Source organism: Caloenas nicobarica, chromosome 2 (assembly GCF_036013445.1).
Source record: "Caloenas nicobarica isolate bCalNic1 chromosome 2, bCalNic1.hap1, whole genome shotgun sequence".
Classification (NCBI taxonomy): Eukaryota; Metazoa; Chordata; class Aves; order Columbiformes; family Columbidae; genus Caloenas; species Caloenas nicobarica.
In genome coordinates this window covers 49,628,969-49,652,916 of record NC_088246.1, presented here as the reverse complement: position 1 = coordinate 49,652,916, position 23,948 = coordinate 49,628,969, and the positions used below count along the sequence as shown (strand labels likewise).

The 23,948-nt window shown below is 36.0% G+C and overlaps 1 protein-coding gene across 1 annotated transcript in view; it reads right to left on the bottom strand.

The window, feature by feature from the left end:
• BBS9 (Bardet-Biedl syndrome 9) overlaps window positions 1–23,948 on the bottom strand; it is a 303,101-nt gene that overhangs the window by 136,712 nt on the left and 142,441 nt on the right. The window contains exon 21 of the mRNA XM_065630323.1: window positions 11,321–11,543. Within this exon, the coding sequence (XP_065486395.1) occupies window positions 11,321–11,543 (223 nt within the window). The remainder of the gene's footprint in view (window positions 1–11,320; window positions 11,544–23,948) is intronic.

Below are 23,948 nucleotides of genomic sequence, written 5' to 3'. Positions count from 1 at the left end.
ACATACAATTTTGCACTGTTAATTCACCACAGAGTTCCACAGACTCATACATGTTACTTACGCTGCCTACATAGTAAAAATGATGAAATCAATCCCATATACACAAACACCTTTACTTCATTTTAAAAAGACCTGAATGTTGAGAAAAAACATTCAGACTATCATAGCTCAAGTGATTTTTTTTTTCTTTTTTTTTTTGAGGACCAAACAAAATATGGAGTGTTTCCCTTCAAAAGCTGTAAGCCAAATTCAGTGATAATGAAAAAAAAAACCCTGCAAATAACTATCTCATTCTGGGCATGCTTGCTCAGAACAGTTTAGAATAATGTAACACTAGCCACTTCAGCTAAGATGCATCTAGTTTATGGCAGTGTAAGAGAAGAGGCAGGTTTACTCGACCTATCCAGATGTGCCAGAAAATGAAGAAAAGTAGCAAATGCAAAACAAATGGGTTGTGGTACCTGAAATAACAGCCGCAACATCTCCTGATTTGTAAATGATTGCATCTCTACTGACTAAAGGATGCTGCTTCCAGTCAGAAGAAACTGAATAAGCCATTAACCTTGACATATTCTGGCTTGAGCTATATATCACATTAAAAGAAATACTTACGATCAACTTAAGAGAAATGTTGCACACACATATATATATAAAAATTTAAAAAAAAAAAAGAAAAAAAAAAGAAAAAAGATAACAGCTCCCAAATAACTTGTTTTCAGCATTTTAAGAGAGGAGGGGTGACCTGGAAATTATTTTCCAAAATGTCCCCTTTCACCCCTCTATAATATCTCTCCCCTAATACCTTTTTGTGGATGGATATACTTTGTTGTAATTGTACTTTAAAAAAGTAGACAACCACTGTAATTTTGTGGTGGTCTTGTCCAGATAGGGACTGGAAAGGAAAAGTAATATCATCTAAACTGCAGAGCTAATTATGTTCTTCAAGTGCCTACAGCTCATACACGACTATTGAGGCACTCCATCATATAGGTTGTTCTTGAAACACCACAGGAAACTAGAACTTAAAGTAACCAAAGGAAACCTGTGAAGTGGAAATCCAAAGTATGACTGGAGGTATAAGACTGACTCCCCATTAATAGCACACCTTAAATAAAAGGATCAAGCTACATGATTAAAGTTTGATTTTATTTAAAAATAGATTACATCATTTGTTACAGTCTCTTAAAATAACTATCTAGGTTTTACTTTCAGTTTTTCACTTGCTACTATTGAGTCTTCTGAAATGGAAGGTCAGTGGTTGTATACTTTCTCCTTCAGCAATACTTTTTCCATAGTTTTGAACAATTAGATTATTAGCGCAGATTTTAGAAGTTTATTTCTGCTTGTGGTCTTTCAAGGACTCAAACAATATAGCAAATACAGCCCCGTGACAAGCATAATCATTATGGAAAAATCTTTCAACTGACAATTATTTTCACCAAAAGCTTACCTCAACTTTATGAATCATTTGTGACCACTTATACTTAAGTAGGACATATTAAAATTTAATGGATTTCAATGCAGAGAGCCAGCAATAGGATTGTACACACCAAGGCACTAATGTGTTGATCCTAACTGTACTTAGATGAGGCAAGTTGGAACTGCAATGCTGCCAGCTAAATTTCCTAAGTACAACAAATGAATGAATCCCAAATCTCAAGCAGGATTTCTTTTTTATTCATTATGCATGACATTTCCCTCTTTAAATTATTCATTTTTTAAAAAAAATGTTATTGCTTTAGTCTTCTTAACCTTTGTATTCCTTCACTCTGTGGTTTTTGCCAGCTGTAATATCAATTGAGGAGGGGATATTTTCCTAACAACATAAGAAAAACCTTTTCACAACCCTGCATGCAAATGTGTTTTGCTACCCTTCCATCATATTTTGTCCCTTTTCACAATACTGGAATCTTGGAATGTCCTGGTGGTGGGGGGAAAGTAAAAGTATTTCCTATCAATGACTTCTTTTTGGTTGAAAAAAAATCATTCAAATTTTACCATTGTTTATGTGATCCCTGTAAATTAACCACTTGGAGAACTATCATTTGAGTCCAGCGGGGCAATTAAATTTGACTGAATTCATTAAAATTGAAGAACATCTCAGACATTCTTCCTCACTCTCTTCCCATGTCTGATATTGAGATTTCCATTTTTAAATGAGTTCACCTGAACCATGCAGAATGCTATAAGAACAAGCTGCAAGGCAAGCTGGCTCACCGCAATCTATTAATCTGTAGCCTGTGTTTTTACAGTAAAACACTTGAAACCAACTGTACGTAGGACGTATGACACTAGACTGCAAGGCATATTTGAATTCTATTTATACACAGGTGTTACTGGCTCACGGCATGACCTTACAAAAGTCACTTCTGTATAGCCCAATTTTCCTGTACACAGAAATAAATTACCAACATTGCTAAAACAACAGAAATACAAGTTTTAAAGAGTAAAGAAACTAACAATGGAGAGGAGCTACAAAGAGTCAAGGTTCATATCACAGAGCCAAACAATCAGTGTTTCTGGCTTCACCAAGCTGTTCTTAAGCTTTTCTTGAGCAACCACAAAATCTTGTTGCTGTAATCACTCCCAAAATTCCCCCTAAGGATTTGCTACTCCCCTTCCTTTTCACTAAATCAGCTTTATGGGGCAAGGGACATATTTTAGTCTCAAAAGAACTCCAATAATTAGTTTAAAATGTCTAATGTATTACTATTAGCTTATTTCTAGGCTTTTATATTAAGATAGAACTGGCCATCATGAACAGCCTATAAATTTCTGTGGAAGTGTTCTAAATATGGAGAACTAGAAGTCACAATGCAGCACTGCATCACATTCCATTATATACCGTATCATTCCTCATTATTAGTTGGGATGACAGAATGTAACAGTAGTGCATGACAATGCTAAGAGCTGTAAGAATTATGGCAACTTCTTTATTCTTGTTATTGTTTTTGTGTGATTATCATCTGCAATTAGTCGGAGACAAGAAAGTTACATTTAAACTGGCACAACAGTTCAGTCGTGCAAAGCTGCACAAATAGGATACAGAAGTACACAAGGATCACACGTTTCTGGATTTAGTTTCCATTACACCTTTGTCAAACCTTGCTAAAAATCTCATTGCCTGATAGATCCACAGTAGTACCACAGGATTTTCTCTGCAGTTACTGCTTTGGGCCATGCAGATTGAGAGCTGACCAGGAAAAGGGTCTTCCTACCCTTTTATTGTTCTAGTCGTGGAGTTACTTGCTGCAAATATCATGGTGAAGGAACTGTGCTTATGGTTGCATGGACATTAAAGGGCACAGTATGGAGAAGGAAACCAGTGAAGCGCAATGTAGAAAGGTGAAAAGCAAAAAATAATTGAGGAGAAATAGAGAAACCAAACAAAGCAGAGCCATAAGTGGTAGCCTTACTAGAAGGAAGAACTACAAAGAGAAGATAAAAAAAATTGCATTTTATCAAATGTGTGTTTGCTGGCAGTAAAAAAAGTATGGGAAGTTCGAAAAAACTTATGCAGTGACGATAGATCTGGTTTGGTTTCAAAGCAAGTAGTATATAACTTCCCATAGAGAAACCTTTATCTGAGTATGGGAACCCCAGCTTCTACAGGCAAGAGAGAAAAGAACCTCCTTGTTAAAATGAAAACATACATAAACCTTCGAATCAGGTAAATATGTCTGTAAGTTTTGAGCACTCAAGAAAATGAAGGTTAACGAATGTGATACTTTAGTGATATACACAGTTATATTTCATATATATATATATATATATATAAAAAATACATAAATTTAGCCAGCATATGTAACATAAATCTTATCGTCTTGTTTAAATGTAGAGTTCAGTCTTTTTTGTGTCATCTCATACATTAAAAAACTACTTTTTCACTCTTAGTAAACAACCTGCTTCCTGGGGGACTCAATCTTTCAAGGTACCTTATTGATCAACCTAGATGATTTGAAGGAAGCTAGAAAAGATGAGTTAGAGTTTTCACTGCAACAGTTAAAGTAAGTTAATGTTAAATTCATATTTAAGGGCCTGAGCCAACAAATCCATAGCAATGAATTGGCATGCAGTGTTTTAGAAATGTGCTTTAAGAGCCTCTGGGTACATTAAAGAAAAAAGTCCTCAGCAAATTGACGTTCAGTGAGAAAAAGACACTTTTAGTAAGGTTTAGAGCCCTGAGATCATGGATACTTAGGTAAATGGTACTGTCTCATGAAAGAGTGGAAACAGGTGAGGAACACTATGAAAAAGATTGGTAAAAGCCTGGATCTAGTTTGGTCAATGACAGTTTCTGCGGACCTCAGTGTACTACCAGTTCCTTAAATCAGTACCATCCAGTCTTCAGGCATACGAAATCCTTGCAAGTACTCACAGCAAACTTTGTGAATAAAACTTTACTTTCACTTTTCCTTACACAGATTTATTAAGCATTATTTAAAAGCTTTCTGCATACCAAATATATTTAAATTAAATTAATTAAAAAATATTTAAAAGCACTAACGTAAGGGTTACAAAAGGAAAAAAGTAGTTTAGTATTTTATTGCTACAGAAAACATATGGAAAATATCTTCAGTGAGAATCACAATTCAAAATGGATCATAGTCTTCTGTGGAGATAAACGACACTGGATTTGTGTCACTTCTATGAGAAAAAAAATATACTGGAAATTTTTATACACCTCTCTGCGCCAGGATGGGTGCTACCCAAAGCTGTCAATGCACTATGATCTCAGGTCTACAATACTTAAGTTACAGGAAAAGTTTTCAAACAGTGATCCATCTGCCTTCAGTCATTTTAAGAATGTCTGCTGGTAGTTGAAAAGCATTGTCTAGTCCTCAGTGCTGGCTTCTGTGCCCTCTTCAGGCTGTTAAATTACTTTTGGATAATTTTAAACTACATGATTTTAACTTCTCCAGGCAAAAAAAATCACTGTAGTTGCTACTAGGATAACATTACTGTGACAGACAGAAGACTGGAATCTGAGTACAAAAAAATCTTACTTTTTTCAGATCGAACAAACCCTTACCAGTCTTTCTTTAAAGTACACTCTCTGTGTACTAAGAACTTTGCAGCAATGTTTATGTCTTTATATATATATATGGATATATATATATATAAATGAATATTACTCTTCCAGGAACTGAAATCCACATGTTTTTCCAATTAGTTCTGACATTCTCCTCAAGTTTAGTAGCACGTAAACAGAGAGTTCCTTAAGGAATATGACACATTCTGTTGCATCCTAGTTTTCCAGCTCAGAACACAGCTTTGAAATCAGTAATATTCACTCTCAGATATCACCACACGATTTTGAAAAGAGGTTGCTATAAGCTTACACAAGACAAAAAAAAAAAAAAAAAAGCAGAAAACTTTTGTCTCACAGAGCATGACTTTTAATACACTTTGGGTGCATGTATATATTTATTATAATGTGGTAAAGAACATTGTCTTTAAAGTTAGCATTTACCCATTCATAATCTGAATGATAGAATTATGATTATACAAAGCAGAATTATAATCAAACTGGGTCTAGAGACTGAGACGAAGCAGAGTATAGCAGGGTATACTCCCTGCTACAGACATAAGGAAAAACATTCCATTTGGGAAAACGTGAGAATTGAAAATCATTGTGAAAAAAAAAAGACTGATATGATTTAGTCACAATTAGTATAAAAGAAAAAGTTCCAGAAGTTACTACGGTAACTAAAGTAAATAGCTTTTAGTAACTTACAGTTACTAAAAATCTTCCAAAGCTTTCAACATTATAAAGAACATAAATAATTTCTACCTCTATCTTCAATATTCACAATAAACCGGTTTGATTTGCAGGAAAGACAACATAAATCAGGCATTAGGAAACCTTCCCATAAAGACATTAAGCTAGCATATAAACTATCAAGAGATACTGTTCAACCATGTTCAAGGTGTTCAAGAGTTCAGATAAACTTTTTCACTGATACTCTGGTTACACTAACTCCATCGCAACACAGAGGAGAAAACTAGATGGGCAGTCGGCTTGAATTCTAGCTCTACGTTTATATAAATCTTAAATATTACACTGACACAAAACTATTTGCAAATACTATTTCCTGAGAGCAAAATATTCCTGCTTTTCCTTATAACTTCAGTTCTCAAGACTCGGTCAGCCTGAGGAGAAAACAGACTTTGGCAGTCCACAGATTTCAGTGACACAGTTCTCAGATTAAATAATAGTTTCTCTACTGTTCCAATTATATTCAACTATGTATACCCATAATACAGCTTAGGCAATGTTGCAAACAGAGCTCCAATCAGACTGACACCTAAATAAGTCCCCAAACAGCCACATCTGACGCTGTTTAAGGTTTTCAAAGCAATCCTACAAAACACACAGGTATTATAAGAGACCTTTAAAAGCTACAGAATTAATTCACTGCAAGTAATCAGGATCTATGCTATAAATTGTCGTACCCATTAAGCTCCACCCATGACAACCTGGGTGGTCTACAGCACCTTTCCCCAGCACTTCCCTGGCTCTGACCCACACTTTGGGTTGGCACCACTCCTAAGCCCCTCACCATTCCTCTCATCCAACTGCTTATGCACGGCCAAAGGCAACACAGTACATGATAGAGCCTGATGTCGCTTACAGTTACCATCATATTTACCCAATGATTCTGATAACTTTCAATCCTCCTTATAAGAACGTTTTACATACTGGAAAACTATTGCATCCCTCCTCAACCTTCTCTTCTTTTTTCCCTCAGAAGAAACGAAAAACAAAATTGTTTCAATCATTTATAATTTTTGTGCTCTTCTCTGAACTCTATTAATTTGTCTAAGATTTTTTTAAAATTGCATTTACCCTGTAATTTCAACCAAATCTTTCTTATGAAGAAAGAAATAATTATAGCTCCTCATTAAAGTCAAACGACTATATCCCAAAGTGGGAATTCACCTTTGATAGGATCATATTGCTGACTTTTATTCAGTTGCTGGTCTGTTATAACACCCAGCAGCCTATTCTATGGCAACAGTGCTTAAGGAATAATTTCTCAACTTTTATTTTGTCTGATTCTTATTTGCTAGAGTTCTTAGCACTTTTCTCGACTGAACACCATCTTACTGACTTCAAATCCTTCCTTCCTTCAAATCAAGTAGTGCTTGAAACTACTTCTAGCTTCTTGCAAAACCACAATTTTAACATTCATGCTCCATATTCCATCACTGAAGCCATTAAAGAAAATAATGAACGAAACCAGACACAGCAGAAACCATGGCACACCTCTAAAACATACTGTTGAATTCACTACAAATACTGATAACTATTTTCTGAAGGCATCTTTCAAATAGTTGCACACTTAAAGATAATCATCAGCTTTTCAATGTGGCTTCAGACAATTTCTCTAGATTGCAGGATACACAATCTTGAACATATTAAACATAGCTTCTAGAAATCCAGCTTAACGTTATAGCACTGCAATGCCAGAGGCCCCTGGGCACTTTTAAACCGATGTTAAAATGTTGGTTGCTATAGAAATAGGAGTTTCCACCATGAAGAAAAAGAATGGGCTTCAGAAAAAGTGGCATTGAACAAAATTCTCAAGCTAATGACAGCTACACTACTGGACAATTATGGGACCATCATTGGTTTGACTTGGAGCTTAAACATCCTGAAGAACCTTCCTCTACATTAACAACCAACATTTAACTATAAATCCTCAGATACAAATTCAATTATCAACATCTGCTTTTCCAGGTGTAGTTCTACTTCATTCTCCTCTACCTATTCCTGTTCCCTTCTTCAAGGACTGGGAGAAGGAGTTCCTTTATTTTGTAGGCATTGTCAAACAGCTCATTATTCAATAGCATATAGTCATTTCATATACCGGCTTCCCTTTATAAGGCATCATTCAGTTTCTTCCTAGTGTAGACTGAACAGGTATTTTTAGCTGGAATCAAGAGTGAGGCAAATTTCTTGATTATGCCTACTGGTTGCACTGTTTTCACACAGAGGAGTGGTCTTGGGCAAATGAACTTGTTTCTTCTAAGTGAGTCTAACTGGGCAGATGAATCCCAGGAATGCACCTAAAGCACTCCAGTTGCTACTGGAGGATCAGCACACCAGACAGGAACAGAGCTAGTTCAAACCCACTCTGAAACACACAGATAGATGATAGAAGTCATGTTGCCAGCCTCAATTACTTCCATGTCTGCTTCTAATGGACACTTTACTTACAATCATAGAATCACAGAATATCCTGAGTTGGAAGGGACCCACAAGGATCATCGAGTCCAACTCCTGTCCCTGCATATGACAACCCCACAGTTCACACCATGTGTCTGAGGACGTTGTCCAGTCTCTTCTTGAACACTGTCAGGCTTGGGGCCGTGACACGTCCCTGGGGAGCCTGTTCCAGTGCTCCACCACCCTCTGGGGGAAGAACCTTTTCCTAACGTCCAACCTAAACCTCCCCTGGCACATCTTCCTGCCATTCCCTCGGGTTCTGTCGTTGGTTGCCAAAGAGAAGAGATCGGCGCCTGCCCCTCCTGCTCCCCCTGTGAGGAAGCTGTAGCCACCATGAGCTCTCCCCTCAGTCTCCTCTTCTCCAGCCTCTACTTGCCAGTGTAAAGATAGACACAGAAAACCCAAAGAGGTGACAGGACAAACATTTTAAATGCTCAGTAAAATCTCCCAAGAAAGCTCTCAGTTTTCTCCAGGCTGTCCAAAGACAAATACCCACACCATTTCAAAGCATATAGCACATTGTGCTCGAGAGTACCTCCTTAAATACTATGGTATTCTAAGCATTTGGCAGAAGTATTTCTCTCTAATGAGCCTGTCTTGTAAACTAAGATGAAATCTCTTATTTTTAAGATGTTCCATACTTTTCAAAAAAACATGTTCTCAAGAGTTAATGAGTAAACGCATAAGCGTACAGATTCTTTCATTAAGGCTTCAGGCTGAACTCTTAGTGAAAATAGGGAAGTCATATCACATTTTATAATTTCTTTAAGGGATACCTTCTTGTGGGTCTCTGAAGTGTAAGCCTAATTACATCATAATTTTTATTCCTAATTAGGTGATTTGATATTCAAAAGGGCTACACACTAGAGTCCGCAATTTTGAAAGCAAAATAATTTATTTGGGAATCTGTACTTGGATTACAAATTTTAATTCTTTTTAATGTAAATCGCAGTCAAAAGGCGTTTCAAGTATAGCTAAAACAGTTTATGTTGCTATACCAGGTCTCAAACAGCACCTTACAAGTACTTAATTTTTCACTATTCATCATGTAAAATGGTAATCCTAGTCCCACATATCATCAATACATGGCTAACAGCCCAATATCAAATATCTTATGTTTGGTTTGGAATGTACCTCCTCCTTTAATTATTTTTATTTGAGAGGTAGTATAAGTGTCTATCTGTACCACAATGGTAAAAATTTTTCTAGTACACATCACTCATGAATTCTCGATGTTATTTTGGCCTCATGTAATAGAAAAAAAAAAAAAGCGGGTTTAGCAATATTAAAAATTTTAATGTTTATACATGCCATGTGGAGAGCATGACCAGACCGCTTTCCCAAGGTCCTTCACCAAGATCAGGGCTTCTAATTTGTTTACAATTTTTTCGAAATTTTACTATTTTCCTAACAGAATTAATCATACTCAAATTGAATAGTCCTCTGAACTCAATAACACTACTCAATTGAACAGAGAGAAGTGAACTTCCTTATTAAATCAATTTGCCATATTAGCTTAGGTGGAAAAAGATGAACTGCAGCTATTTACACCTTCTCAAAATGCTTAGAAGGAAAAAGAATGCCTAATGCCTAATATTTTCAAAGTTCAACACATATTTTAGTCTTGCAAAGGAATACAAACAAAAGTTTGTAAAACTAATTTGACACTTATTCTGGCTCGCTTTTTCACATGATAATCAGTCTGCTTCCAGATATGGGCATAGAGTAACAGTAAACAAAAGTTATATATATATATATATATATATACACACACACACACATATATATACATATATATATATATATATATATAGTTTCTACCATTGCATAGTCTGTAGCCATTTTACCGAAGCATTTAGAGTAGCACATGCAAAGGAGGGCTGTACATTCTAATAACTAGGACTTCTGAGTTGCTGAAACATTGCACAGGCCGTTCAGATTATATCAACCAGGAATTATTCTTCATAATATAAGAAAATAAAGAAAATCAAGATACTGGCCTAACACAACTCCAAACTTTGTCAAAAACAATACCTATGAAGACAAAATAAATAACCTCCCAATTTAAGCAAAAAGTGTGTATATGATACATACTCTTCCCTACAGATGTGAAGGCTGTTGTAGGTGAAGGAGATCATTGAGGCCAAAGACCATAGTGATATTATGTGGTTTAGGAGACTATGAAGCTGAATTAACATCAAATCAGAGTAGGAAGCTGGGAAAAAAAACCCTGTTTCCAAGTTAGCAGGAGTACATGATGTTTATCAAAAGATTGTCTTTCTCACTAGAGAAAAAAGGGCAGGAAGAAAATGTCTTGCAACAGTACAAAGACGCTAGCCTTCAGACTCTGCAGGAAAAGCATGGCTTTGTTCCAACTGTTACTGAAAAGTAGGAATGTAGAAAAGAACGTGAATAAAATTTCTTTAAAAAATGGTAACTCCATGACATTCATTTAAATCATTGTGCACTCTGAAATCTCCACATTCCTCTTCCAAATGAGAAATATTAATTCAACACCTACTTAGTTTCATCTTTACTTTCATGCTTTCTGTGAGCTATCACCCAGCCAACTAGTCCTTCCTAAAGTTGCAGATTTTTCATTCCGTGTTATCAGTACTTCATAATTAGAAATAATTAATAATTAGAAATAATTAGAAATAATTAGAAAAAATACAGATATGCCCTAAAACCAATAATGCTACCATAATCATTTATCTGTCAAGAAGGTAGGACTTTTCACTACTCACATTTCCATCACGTTAGAAATGAGCACACGTACACATTCAATTGAAAAGTGCAAAGAAATAAGTGATAAGACATTTATAGCATAAAGATGACCATCTGGGGTTCGTTTACTGCATTACTACGCATATGCTGTAAGAACAGCCATAAGTGATCAAACTGAATTACAAATCAGATTAAAAATTATCTTATTACCTAACTCATTGTACTGGTCAGCAACACAACCAGTGTCTGGTTTCCACAACTAGCAAAAACCAAACTTCTAGCACAATCAATTGTGCACAATTTTTAGTTTTAATGTACGAATGCATGTTTTGAACTATGAACATGTACTTCATGTCTTACCTGGCATGACAGCAGCTTGCTGAGTGGCTGAGTCTGAGCTTAAGGAAAGGCGGCCACCTTTGGCCAATCTATCGCAGAAGAGGGTGATGTTCTTCTTCAGCCTGCTAGTATCTTTGGGCATGCACAACTCGCTGCTGAGATTCAGGGCCTGTTCCTTAGAGCTCTTTGACAAACAAGTTCTTAACAAATAAGAAATGGCAGCATCCACAGCTTCTTCCCAACCCTGCATTAAAGAAAATTAAACAAAATTAGGTGAACTGTAATATGATATAGCATATTAAGAATTTTCAAATTATATAGATACATAAATATAATTTGGAGGTGAATGACTGTCATGAACACTCAGTCCTTCAGCTTCTACAAGAAAAACTGAATAGAAAATTTTAAAAAACTAAAAATAAAACAAATAAAACAACAACAACAAACCAACAACAACAAAACACACAACCACACCAAACAAACTTGTTCCAATATTAAGATTGACAGACAAATACCCTTTCAATAATAATATATGGACAGTATGTGACAACGGTTAAATTCAGTAGGTTTTTTTAATAACTGAAATCCAGAAGTTCCTGGATGTGACATTTAGAATTAAGAACAGAACTGAGATGTAAATACAAATACAATATGTATTCTATAACATTATGCTGGAAACATGTCAAGGCCAGGAACAAAAAAAAAAAAAAAAAAAGGTATCCAACCATACATTCTTTGGAATCACTAAGATTCTGACAATATCCCAATAGCACAGAACACCACAATTGCAACCCAAAGCTGCAGTTATTCAGTATCCATTTATTAACTTTAAGTTACAATACCCACAGCATTAGCACAGGTGTGTCACTGCTTTGATGAGCTGAGACTTAGATTTCTAACAGCACAGCATCAAGCTGTAAACTCTTATGAGAATCACAGAATAGTCTGGGTTGGAAGGGACCTTCAAAGGTCACTCAGTCCAACCATCCTGCAATAAGCAATGACATCTTCAACCAGACCAGGTTAGAGAAGACCAGCTTAGTAATCAGTTCAGTTAAAACAAGCAGCTACCTATGGAAAAGCTTTCAGGAGGAAAAGCTATATTCAGTGTCATAAACAGTTAACGTATTTCCACAAAATGAAGTGTTTACTCTTGCTAATAACACTCTGTAAAAACAATTCAGTTTCTTTTAATGAGGCACCTTAAAAAGCACCTTTAAAAGTTAGTTTCAAGTTTGCAATTCGTACCAGGGTTTTCAGTGACACAAACAAATCAAGATGGTCCTTCAAGTAAGAAATCTGTCTAGCGGAAGTCTTATTATTTGTGACAAGGTTATTAGGGTAATACGTAAAATCTAATATAGGGCATTTATCTAATTTATGCAGTGTGCAATGCAGAATTGACTCTTCTTGATGCACTTTGTAATCTTAAATTACACTCTGTGATGTGACACTGATTAATCCAAAGTGTCTATAACTAATGAACCTGCAAGACAACCACGAAGCCTGCTCATGCCTTTTCATTACAATCTTACAGAGCTTGGACAGCGTTAGCAACTCATCTGAAGGGCTTTGTGGTCTGCTAACTTCGGGACTCATAACGTCTCTTAGCATTCAGCTACCTGTAAGCAAGTTTTACGTATCTGCCGCCTACACGTACAGGGAAGTAATGTTGAATCACTGCAGTATTAGTGGCCTGCTTTTTCAACACTCCTGATTAGTTCGAACTTATTTTGGCAACAATCTTTATTGACTTTAGAAGTTTTGAGGCTACAGTCTGGAACCACCCAGCTCTATCAGCTGCTAAGCTAACAGAAGGTAACACCAAGGTTGTTCTTTATGTGGTGATTACTCACGCAGAACGGAAAAAGAAAAGCCAAGTATCCAGTTGTACTTAATACAACCCCAGAGTCTCCTAGTTATTAAGCTCCTTCTCGTGGTGCATTCTACTTGATTGAAAGTGCTCAGAGGAACAGCAAAATCACCTACCTATCCAAATTTCCACGACTGAGTAAGTGTAACATTTGAAACAATGACAGTGTCAAGCCTGTTGGAGTCCACTGTCAAGCAAACAAGGTTTGTGAATTTCTTTTATTAGATACATATGGCTTTTGTGAAGGCTAGGGTGCTAGTTTCAACACAGAGGAGCAAAGGTCACCCTTCCTGACCTTTTCACTTCCTAAGAACAGGTTCAGGACAGACACTTACTAGTGGTCAAGCACATCGGTGAGACCACACAGTCACAGGCACTTCATCCTAGTCCAACCATAAACCATTCTTAAAAGTGTCCTGAAAATGTGATGTTTGTATATAAAACATGGAAATAGAGGGACAGGATCAACTAGTGGGGTTTTCTTAGTCAACATGTGCCTTTCCTGATTTCAGAACAATAACATTAACCTACTGTCTCACCTGGATTTCCCCCCCGAAAACATGTAAATTGGAAAAATTATGCCAGTTAACCAATGCTGTGGTAGCTTAACATTTGTCGAATATTCTAGAAAAAGTCCATTGGAGTGTAATCCATCCACTGACCTGTGATGGTGACAGGAAATAATCCATTCCACAGCCAATTTAAAGAGGTTAATGAGCTGGTAAATGCTGTCTGCATTCCCACATACTGGGCAATGAAACTTAATATGTACAAAGCATCAAAAACAGTGAAACCAGGCACTCCTAATTATACTACAAATCATGAAAAGTAAGACAACATAAACATAAGAATCTTGAGTTTCACTGCAAGACAAAGAAACACGTGATTAACTGGTGTCAGCATACAGTAGCTGAGAAGCTGGCCAATATATCCCTTCAAATAAGTTATAAAAAAGCAGGCAAAAGGAGCATTTAAATAAGGAGACTGAAATACAAGCTAACGAAAGTCAGGAAATTAAACATGGCTAGTATTCTGGCCTTGGCTCACACAGGTATGTTTTACTTTGTACCATAGCCTTAACATTTTCCAACTCTTGTTCTTGTATTTAATTTCCATGTAAAACTGGTTTCTCAGTAGACCATAAAACTATCTTCTCCAATTCAAGGACTGTTGACCTAGTAAGTCCAGTAAAATCCAAAGCAGCCTTTATGATCAGTGAAAGAGTACACAAAATCTACTTCTATGTGAAAAAAAATCTTGATGGAAATCTGTTCAGGTGATTTCATACAACTAAGAATTAATGGCTGCCCATAAGGTTGCATTTGTCAGCAATTTTTATTGGTGCAAGGGGAGAATTGAAGGAACAGGAAAAATTCTTCACCCTTTACTCATTAAAAAGAAGCTAAAAGGTGTTTGAAACGGAAGGTGTTCTAGTCTATAGCACACACTGAAGAATGATTCTACAGTCATAGCTGTAATATTCACTAATGGCTTTCTGTGTAGTGTTCTGCATATTTGAGGTCTGAAAGGAACACCTTCAGCAGGAGTGTGATACCAGTAATCCATCATCCTATGACCAGCAGGCGTTGCCGTAACTGCCACAACAAACCTGAGTCAAGACTCACAAAAAGATGTATTACTAAACCATGCAAATTCTTCATATTGACTGTATCAGCTGAAATAGATATGAAAAATACTCAATTCGTTTATTTAACTTTTTCACTGGGAAAGGCTTAGCTTCATATTTTACGTGTATATATTAGTATTTTTCTCTTGTAAGTACTAGGTAGGGATTGGCACTTTCTTTTGACAAAATTGTATACAGTGCAGAGTCTGAAGACCAAATGTAGATTTGTGATACTAGCAGGACTAAGGTGTGGTAGTACATATCACTTGTATTCCATATATATTATCATTAATGTTCCTCGGATGTTACAGCTCATCTGAGTGTGACTGCGATTATACATTCAATCTCATTTTGGCATAGGTTTAATCTAGAGTAGCTTACTTTTAGGAATATTTTTAGGTTCTACCATTTGCCAAACAAGAAGGAACCTCCAAAATTATGTTCCTTGCAGGCTAAATGACTAACCTACTGTTATTCTAAAATTCTAGACAATAAAACTGGAGGCTCATCCAGCATGTGAGATGCTGCAGATAAATTGTCAGGCTGTAGAAAGGGCATTGATCCTCTGACACAACGTGCAGGTGGGGAATGTGGTCCTAGTGAAGCTGGAGGTCAGGCTCAGCCAGGAGGCACAGCACTGCGGCCTGCTGCTTGGCTGCAAGACTCCACTCCCCAAGAGTGATCAACAGACAAGGTCAACTAGACACACACCCAGAGGCGGGATCTGAGAGAAGGATTTCAATACAGTTGTTAAGATGTATAGGACATGCATGGAGAAGCACGAGATAGGGCCTTTTATCAGATTTTATAAGTTTAGTCATATAGTTTAGCTTCTTAACATTTATATGGTATAACTGTCTTTGGTTTTTAGATTCGCCTTGTCTCCATGAATAGCATCATTCATAAATCACTGGAAGTTAATGAAGTGAAAGATGAAATATTGGTTAAGCTAAGTTGCTGCTACAAAGGTCCAGTCAAAATCCGATCTAGCTGCACAGCACAGACGTTTACAGCAGTTGGTTTCCATTGCAAACACATGAACAAGAAAAAGTACCAAGTCTAGTTTCTAAAGACACTAAAGTGATTTCTCTTGGAAAACACCAAGAATCTAACAGCCCCTGCTGCAAACATCACACTGGAATTTCTGGCCAAAACAGAGGTTTTGCCTCATGTTTCCCCTCAGAACAAGGGTTGAACTGCTTCCAACACAGAGAAGATCTAGGAACTCTGAGAGATGCTCAAGTAGATAATAATACAGCACATTCTCTCACATCACTTTAAACAAAACAAACAAACAAAAGGATATTTTACCTACAAGTTTCAACATGTGGACTTTCCATGCAAAATAAAACCATTTGTTGCTTTTAACCTGAAAAAATTCAACAGGTTTTAACAATTTTTAAGCTGTACTTACACAGGTAATGGATAAACTGAAAGTCTACTTTTCTCCGTATTGTTTAATATTAGACTTTACTAAAAGTTCTTCTGAAACATTGAAGGTTTTGAACACAAATCTAGACCACCAAGTGAAGCCCCATCTAACTGGTAAACTCTAGACAGATCAATTTGACTAATCATTGAGAAGCAGTGGGCAGTCAAATCTATGATTTGCAAGGATAGCCTACAGAACTATCTTATATCTTAGATATATAAAGGGTACATAAAACCCAGGTAAAAATCTTTTAAAATATTATCAAGCCTTCTGAAGTTATGACACTACTAATAATAATCAACTTTTACCTGGACCATATTATAGCAACTAGCCATACAGGTATATTGCTTTCTAGAAACAGCCTGATAAGTACTTCTTTCTTAAACCCTTATTCTGAAAAGTCAAAAATTATCATTTTATTGAGTATGTATATTTACAAAAGACTTTTGCTAGAGCAATCTTTGTGAGCTATATTTTGTCCTGTGAGAAAAACCTGTAATAGATCTAAATAATGCATAGATTTACTTTCAGATAGTTCTTGGGCTTTAAAAATAACACACATAAGCAAAGAAATGATGCAACTGGGAGTCAGAAAGGAGCCTTGGGATGTGTTCAAAATAAAAGCTCAGATTTTATGACACAGCATTTCCTTTCCTTTAATACTCTGCAATTGTCATAAATTCACATAATGCACCAGAGCTGAAATCCTACAAAGGCTCTGAACCCAAAATGCCCAAGACAGAAGTAAGCCAAAGCACAGAAACTGAACATGCAGGGGCTTTTGTGAAGTTTGAAATTTTAAGTAGTTCACTACATTGCACGATAACACAAGTAAAAGTATCATTTATGTTTGTAATTTTAACCATAAGACCGCAATGACTTCTCTTCTATTTTAATACAGACTACCATGGAAACCCAATTTTGCCAAGCTATCAGTCTTCCAGTGTTTCTCTTCTCTGGATATGAGAGATGAAAAAAAAGTTTTCTTTGAATGTAAACCCTAGTTCACTTTGTGATGCTTAATGTAAGTATACAATAGGTCAGTAGAATTAACTATTGTACCACTCAAACTGATGGAAATATCCTCGTTACAGGAAAGCAAAACAAGACGAAGCAAATGTGTAAATGCCAGCCACATAAAAGAAATTATTTAGCTTGGAAATTAAACCTACAAAGTTTGAGAAGATACAAAGTTAATGAGTTAATTATTTACTCTGCAAACAAAAGAAACATTGTTCTAAATGCCACAAGAAGATTGTTTTGTCTGTAGTTGAGAGGTGAATGTCGTCTCTTGAAAGTGTGCTTACATTAAATACATAGACAGGACTGGAAGTTACTGAAATCTTTGCCATGCCTTTGACTCTGGTTAAAGAGATTCATGCAGAAGTATTTGCCCCCAAGTCCAACAACAAAGACTTTCAGAACCAATTCCGTTCTTGTATTAGGAAATGCAGAAAAGCACCAACTTCTCAACGAATGCTTGCTGCTGATATAAGCCCACTACAACACAATATTATTCTAAAGTGGTTAGATGTTTTCATGGCTCTTTCTCCATTATGCGATTTAGCCTTGCTTTAATTAAATCTGTCAGTTCCTTTTAGCAAGTCAGAGTGGCTTGTGATCATCAGTGAAAAAAAAATCTTTAACATTTCACAAGACCCATAAAAGCCACAAAAAGTAGAATTAAAATAGCTGCTTCAATGTGCTTTATACTGTTCATATCCCTAAACTGGCAGAATACTGACTCCTATTCAGGACCAGAATCTAGAGGTGCAAAAGTAGCTCTAAGCAATCACCGTAGTCAGCTGAAATCCATCCTAGTAACAACATCAGCTGCATTGCATCTAGAACACCTCAACCCACCATGCTATGATTTTTTTTTTCCATAAAAATGCCCAGTAAGCTACATCAACACAGCATAACAATTTGGCTTATTGTCCAAATGATCAGAGAACATATAGAAGAACATGTTAAAGTAAATTGAAATATGTAAAAATATTTCTTAGAGGTCATTGAAAAGTAGATAGTTGCAGATGGACAGTTAATGCCAGCAGGATTGCAAGTCTTCTGTACATTGCAAAATATGTTAACAGGATTTGGACTTGGCATGCTTACCTACTCCATACAAATTACCTTTTACTTAAAACACAAGGGATAAAAGACAAATGCAAAAACCAGAGAAGTAAAAGGAAACATCTTGATAACTCTGACCACAATGTCATCTCCTGAACAATCAAGCTCTGTAGGAATCCTGATATAATAGATATTTAAGGTGTAAAAGATTAAAAAGAGTATGAACAACAACTAATAGAAGAGTACAGAAAGGAATCAACATTTACACAGGCAAATGTATGCGATCTCTTTACAACATTTATTGAACAAGTCTAAGTATAGCACAACAAATCTGTGCAGAGCTATTCAACAATAACTATTCATGCTAGCAAATATTTTCAAGCTATGTCAGATATTAATATTTTAATTAGATGCTCTCACATTTTGAGGTAGTAGAATGGAAATATCAGCTTTAGACAAAATGCTTTACAAGTCGTTGGGTTTTTTTGAAGTGTCACAGACAAACTTGTCATTTCTGCACAGCTGTGCTGTAACTGCCAGTGACAACAGAAACAGCAACGTTTTCTGTTCAATGTAGAAATATTTATTTAATAGAAACTCCACCAGCATAAACAACTTTCTACAAGAACTTCCGATTTTGAGTCCTGCTTGGTAAAGATATTCATATATTGATATCCTATGGCAACTTTACCTGACAGAAATCTGTATGACAGATTCTTTCCTGAAAAGCACACTTGTCATTTAAAAGTTTGTTCTTTCCATGGTATTTTTGTCCTCACACAATTCACAAACCACTGAACACTTCTGCACTAAATATAAGACAAATAGTTTTTGGAGGATTCTATTCTATGGACATTAAACTTAAATCAAGATTTGCCAAAACCTCCTTCTATAATGTCTTCAGGTATGGAAAGAAAGCTGAAAATGCATATGGCTTAGAAATCAAAATAATGTTTCTGACACTGTCTTACAGGATATGCAGTATTTGACTTCTAAGACTGGTGCTCCTAAACTAATATTTTACCACATAATGCAGAAGAAGAGTATTAAAGTAGTAGGTGTTTTAGGAATCTAGCAAAACAAGCATTACTAAACAAAGGTTCTGAAAGCTGTGTTCCATCATGATGATGACCTTTATCGTTCAATACTTTAATGTGTTTTCCAAGTCCGACTCAGAAGAAAGTCCTGCTTATAGAAACAAAATACGATTATTAGCAGTTGTAGGGTTTTGTGTATTAATGAAACAACAGATAACACAATTAGAGAGTGCATCACCTGTAAGAAAACAGAACTCCTCCAGGTGGAGATCATAGTCATAATATTTCTACAACTGCCTAATTGTTCCATGCTTTTGGGTTTAGTAATTTGCTCTCAGGAAAATGTATGCTTCACCAAAACATATCAGGATGACTATAGATGGTGGCTCTTCCACTAAAATTTAATTAATCTCTGATTATTGTAGCCAAATTTCCAAATGGGCTGCGTCCTTTAGGATCAGATGTTTTTCATCTGCACAGAAAAACTTTCAATATTAGGTTAGAATTAGGTCAGAATTAGACTAGAATTAAATCAGTAGTTTTCTTCTTGACAAGTAATGTATCTATATTGTCCAACTCTTCTCTCAGGTTGTCTCATGTATCAAAATTGGAGCAATACAGAGTGTATTCTAACAACTAGTTTTTATTGTTTTATTTCTGGACAACATTGCAAATTATTAAGATCTTTAAGGCAGAGTGGGTGAGAGGTAGGGAAGAGGGCATGTTTCTCAACAGATAAATTCTAAACACCTAATTGTACAATTATTCCACTAGTAATGCTTGTTTGTTGTCATACAAATACATCCTGTCTGGAATAGCAAAAGTTCACACACATCATGGGTTTCTGTAGAAGCCATTAGCGACTCCTGAATTTTTGACTTTTTTTGTCATCTTAATTTTCTTTTTAACTTGACTTCTTACAACCATTGATCCGTTTCTGGAAACTGATGAAAGAAAGTCTTGTATGCACTACAGGAATGGAGCAGTTTGGCTTCCTTGTTGCCAGCTTCAGAGGTTTGTTGTTTTGATTTTTAGCACTGAAATCATCTAACACTTCATCTTTCTTTTCCTCAAGAACTTTTCACCAGCTACCAAGGAAAACCGAGCTGCTGTTTAGATTCTGCAGATGCTGTCAAAGCTGTCTGCAGGCATGCAAACACATCAGGAGTCATGCATCTCACTGAATAATGCTATACATCCAACAGTGGGTCTGCCATAAATTAGGTCTATAACTTCCATGAGGTTCAGCAAGATAATTTTTGATATGGGGAAGAGAAATCAGACCTTGTTGTACTTGGTCTGGAGAGAAAAAATAGAGAAAACATATACTAAAAAAGCTTCTTGAGATCTCACTGCATCTCAGCTCACATTCTATTTTAATATCAGTGACACTTGGGGAGGAACTTTCCTTCTCTTAGTACAATATCCTTCATTAGATTACCAACAGAAGATGCTATGAAAGCCTGACAAGTGAGTTTGTGTTTCCAAATGCTGTGAAATATGGAACCATACACACTCAAATATTTTAGCTCTGGGAAAAAAACAAAACAAAACAACACACACACAACTTGGCAAAAAATTTCTTTTGTATTTAAATTTTCACAGTACTTTTGATCTAGTCACCACTAACTTAAAACTCAGCTCTATTGCTTCAAATTGTGGAATTTCTATTCTCCCAAAATGCACAGGTGAGGACAATGAGGATAGTGGCAAATTGGACTTGCATCTTTACTTGGGTAGCAAATTTTCAAACTTATGCTAGAATCATTGGGTTTTTGCTTGAGCCAATAGTTTGGGCAAAGATAATTAACTCCTCCATTGTTTGTACAGCCTTGTTTTATGACCAAATGCCTATTTTACTTTTGAGATATCAAAAGCATATTTTGGCTATATCTAACTCTTGCTTCATTGAAAAACCCAGAACATGGCAGAAAAAAATGATGCATTCTTTATGTTCTTTTAATTTTATCTGTCCTAATCTATCATAAAGTGAGTCTATCACCACCTGTGCAGATTAGAGAATACTGATATATCATTCTTAATTTAGGAGTTAAGGCTAAGCATCTTACCATTAACTGAAAGCAAAAACTTCCATCTGAAAAAAATAGCTACTCTGCAAATCATAGTAAAAAGCCAGTGAGTTGTCTTCTGAGATCTTTTAACAAGATGAAAGATTCACATGACTTCTTTTCGCACTACCTAGCAATAACTTCGTAAATTCTAGTAGACAGATTATACAACAACACAATGTGTGAACAATAGGTATAGGTTATCTAACAATGACAAAAAAATGTTACATTATGATTGCAATTTAGAACCAAGAACATCAATAAACCAAAAGCAGTAATACCAGAACTGGTTCCCCTCGTTCCTTCCCCTGGTTCAATGATTAGATCTTCATTTACCCTCTCAGAAACATTTCTGACTGCCAGATCTGAGGGAAGTTATGAATTTAGCTGCACGTCATTAAGTAATATCTTCAAGATAAATAGAGAGCGTCATAAAATTATTTGGAGTATCTCTACCTTATTTTCTCAGAAAATGCCATGATACATGGTTGGCTTTTTTAAAATCAGATACTAACAGAGCATTACAGTACTTAAAATAAAAGTATCATAGCTTTAAACTGATGTTAGACAATTAGAAAATAAAACCAACAGTAAATATGCAACTTTTCAGTCTATAAACCCTGTGCTACGATGTAATATAAACGCGATACAGTAATAATGCCAAAACTGATGATTTTTTTCAGTATATAAGTAATTTCAGTGGAATTTTACAACCAATCATAGATCAGATAATATTTCTAAAACACTAGTACAATACTTTTCAATACACAGCAGAAGTCTGCATATCCTTCAATTAGGACCCAATATCAAGGGAATTCTCCACTGACAATCAGCTTCTTTAAAAGAAACAACTCAAAAGAAAGAATCACTGATTATATATATTGAGTGTTAAGATGTTTTGGTGCAAAACATTGCCATAATCACTGTAATGCATCACTCTTGTCATTAAGCAGTCTAGATGACAACTGATCTGAACTTCTGGTATGCAGCACATATTCAGTAATTACCACTAGACTAAAACATTTTAGCTTCTCTTTGTACCTGAACTAGATAGATTATGCTCCCCTAACAAAGAGAAAGTTTAGAGGTCGCCATCACAATATTACATGGAGACAGATGTCTGATAACAGAGGGTTATTTAATCTGTCAAACAAAGGGTATGTCTCTCAGGACAACTGCAATACTTTGTAGGATATTCAAGTTAGTTTTAAAGGAGGTGATATATGCTGGAGGCAAACTAATCGCAGCACAACACAGTTCTGCCTTGACTGATTTACACCAAGAAATAAGATCCCTGAGAAAGCTTCTGCTCACAACAGAGACAGCCCACAGAAGATTAACTTCAGTATCTCTAATACTGGCAGAATAAATAAGGTGATAGCTCAAGTTAAATACAAAATTCATTCTCAAAACTTAACAAAAAAATACAACTAAGCAACAGATATGTCAGATTCTCCATTAGCATAAAGTTCATACCAAGGCTGAATGCTTGTTCTGAGCTTGATACAACTGCCAGGGAATCAATTAAACAAAATAAGAATACAATAATTCTTTCTGTCCTCAGAATTTTACAATTCATAATGAACATCAAAACCCATTTATGCATGATTTTGTTTAAATGTATTTTATGCCATCTGGAAGAGAAAGAGAAAAGTTTCTTTGAAAAGCAGTATTATTACCAGTCACCAGAAGTGAGTCTTTTAAAAAGAGAAAAATCTTATGTCCTCTTCTTACCAGACACTGCAAAAACAAATTGGAAAATAAAAGTGGGCATAGCTTCTTCTGCTAGTCCTTTGAAGTGGGAAGCAACAGATAAAGATATTAGTTTTTCATTAATACACAAAAGTTTAAACAGACCTCTAAGCCTTTCATTCTCAGACCAACAAAACATTGACGCTTTTCCACCCACAGAATTCACTGTGAAGAATCACACCAATTCAGTGACAGACGAAGATCATTAGATAGTTGTGCAACATGCTTCCAACTTGCTATGTCTGCCATAGCCCACTGCCTTCTCAGTAAATATAATTAAGTTCAGGAAGAGAATGATTCACAAACATTTAAAGGAACCGTGATAGTGCTTAAAATAGTGGCGAGACCACCACTTCACTTACCAAATTCCCTCTTTCACCCAAATTACTTACCACAAACACAAGTAAAGTAGAAATGGTTACACATCAATTTGTAGTAACTTAATGGTGTTACAACCACATCCTCTCCATCTACTCTAGCTGTCTCTGGTGTACTCCAGTCCTCTGGAAAGCAGGCGAGCAGGCAGAGCAAAGAAGGCTGATATTTGAGCCACACTCTTACTTCTCTTCTTCTCCAGCAGGGTCACATATACTTTCCTGAGCAAAGGACATCAACGGGATCCAGGTACCACTATTCCATTTTTAACCTCTCCCTCATACTGGACCTTCGTTGCCCAGGGAGGAGTGGGAATCTCATTCCTTCACCCCATCTTTCCCTCACTTGTCAATCTTATGCTGCTTTGAACCAAAACTAAACTTAAGACTGAGGCTGGCCTTTTTTATTAAA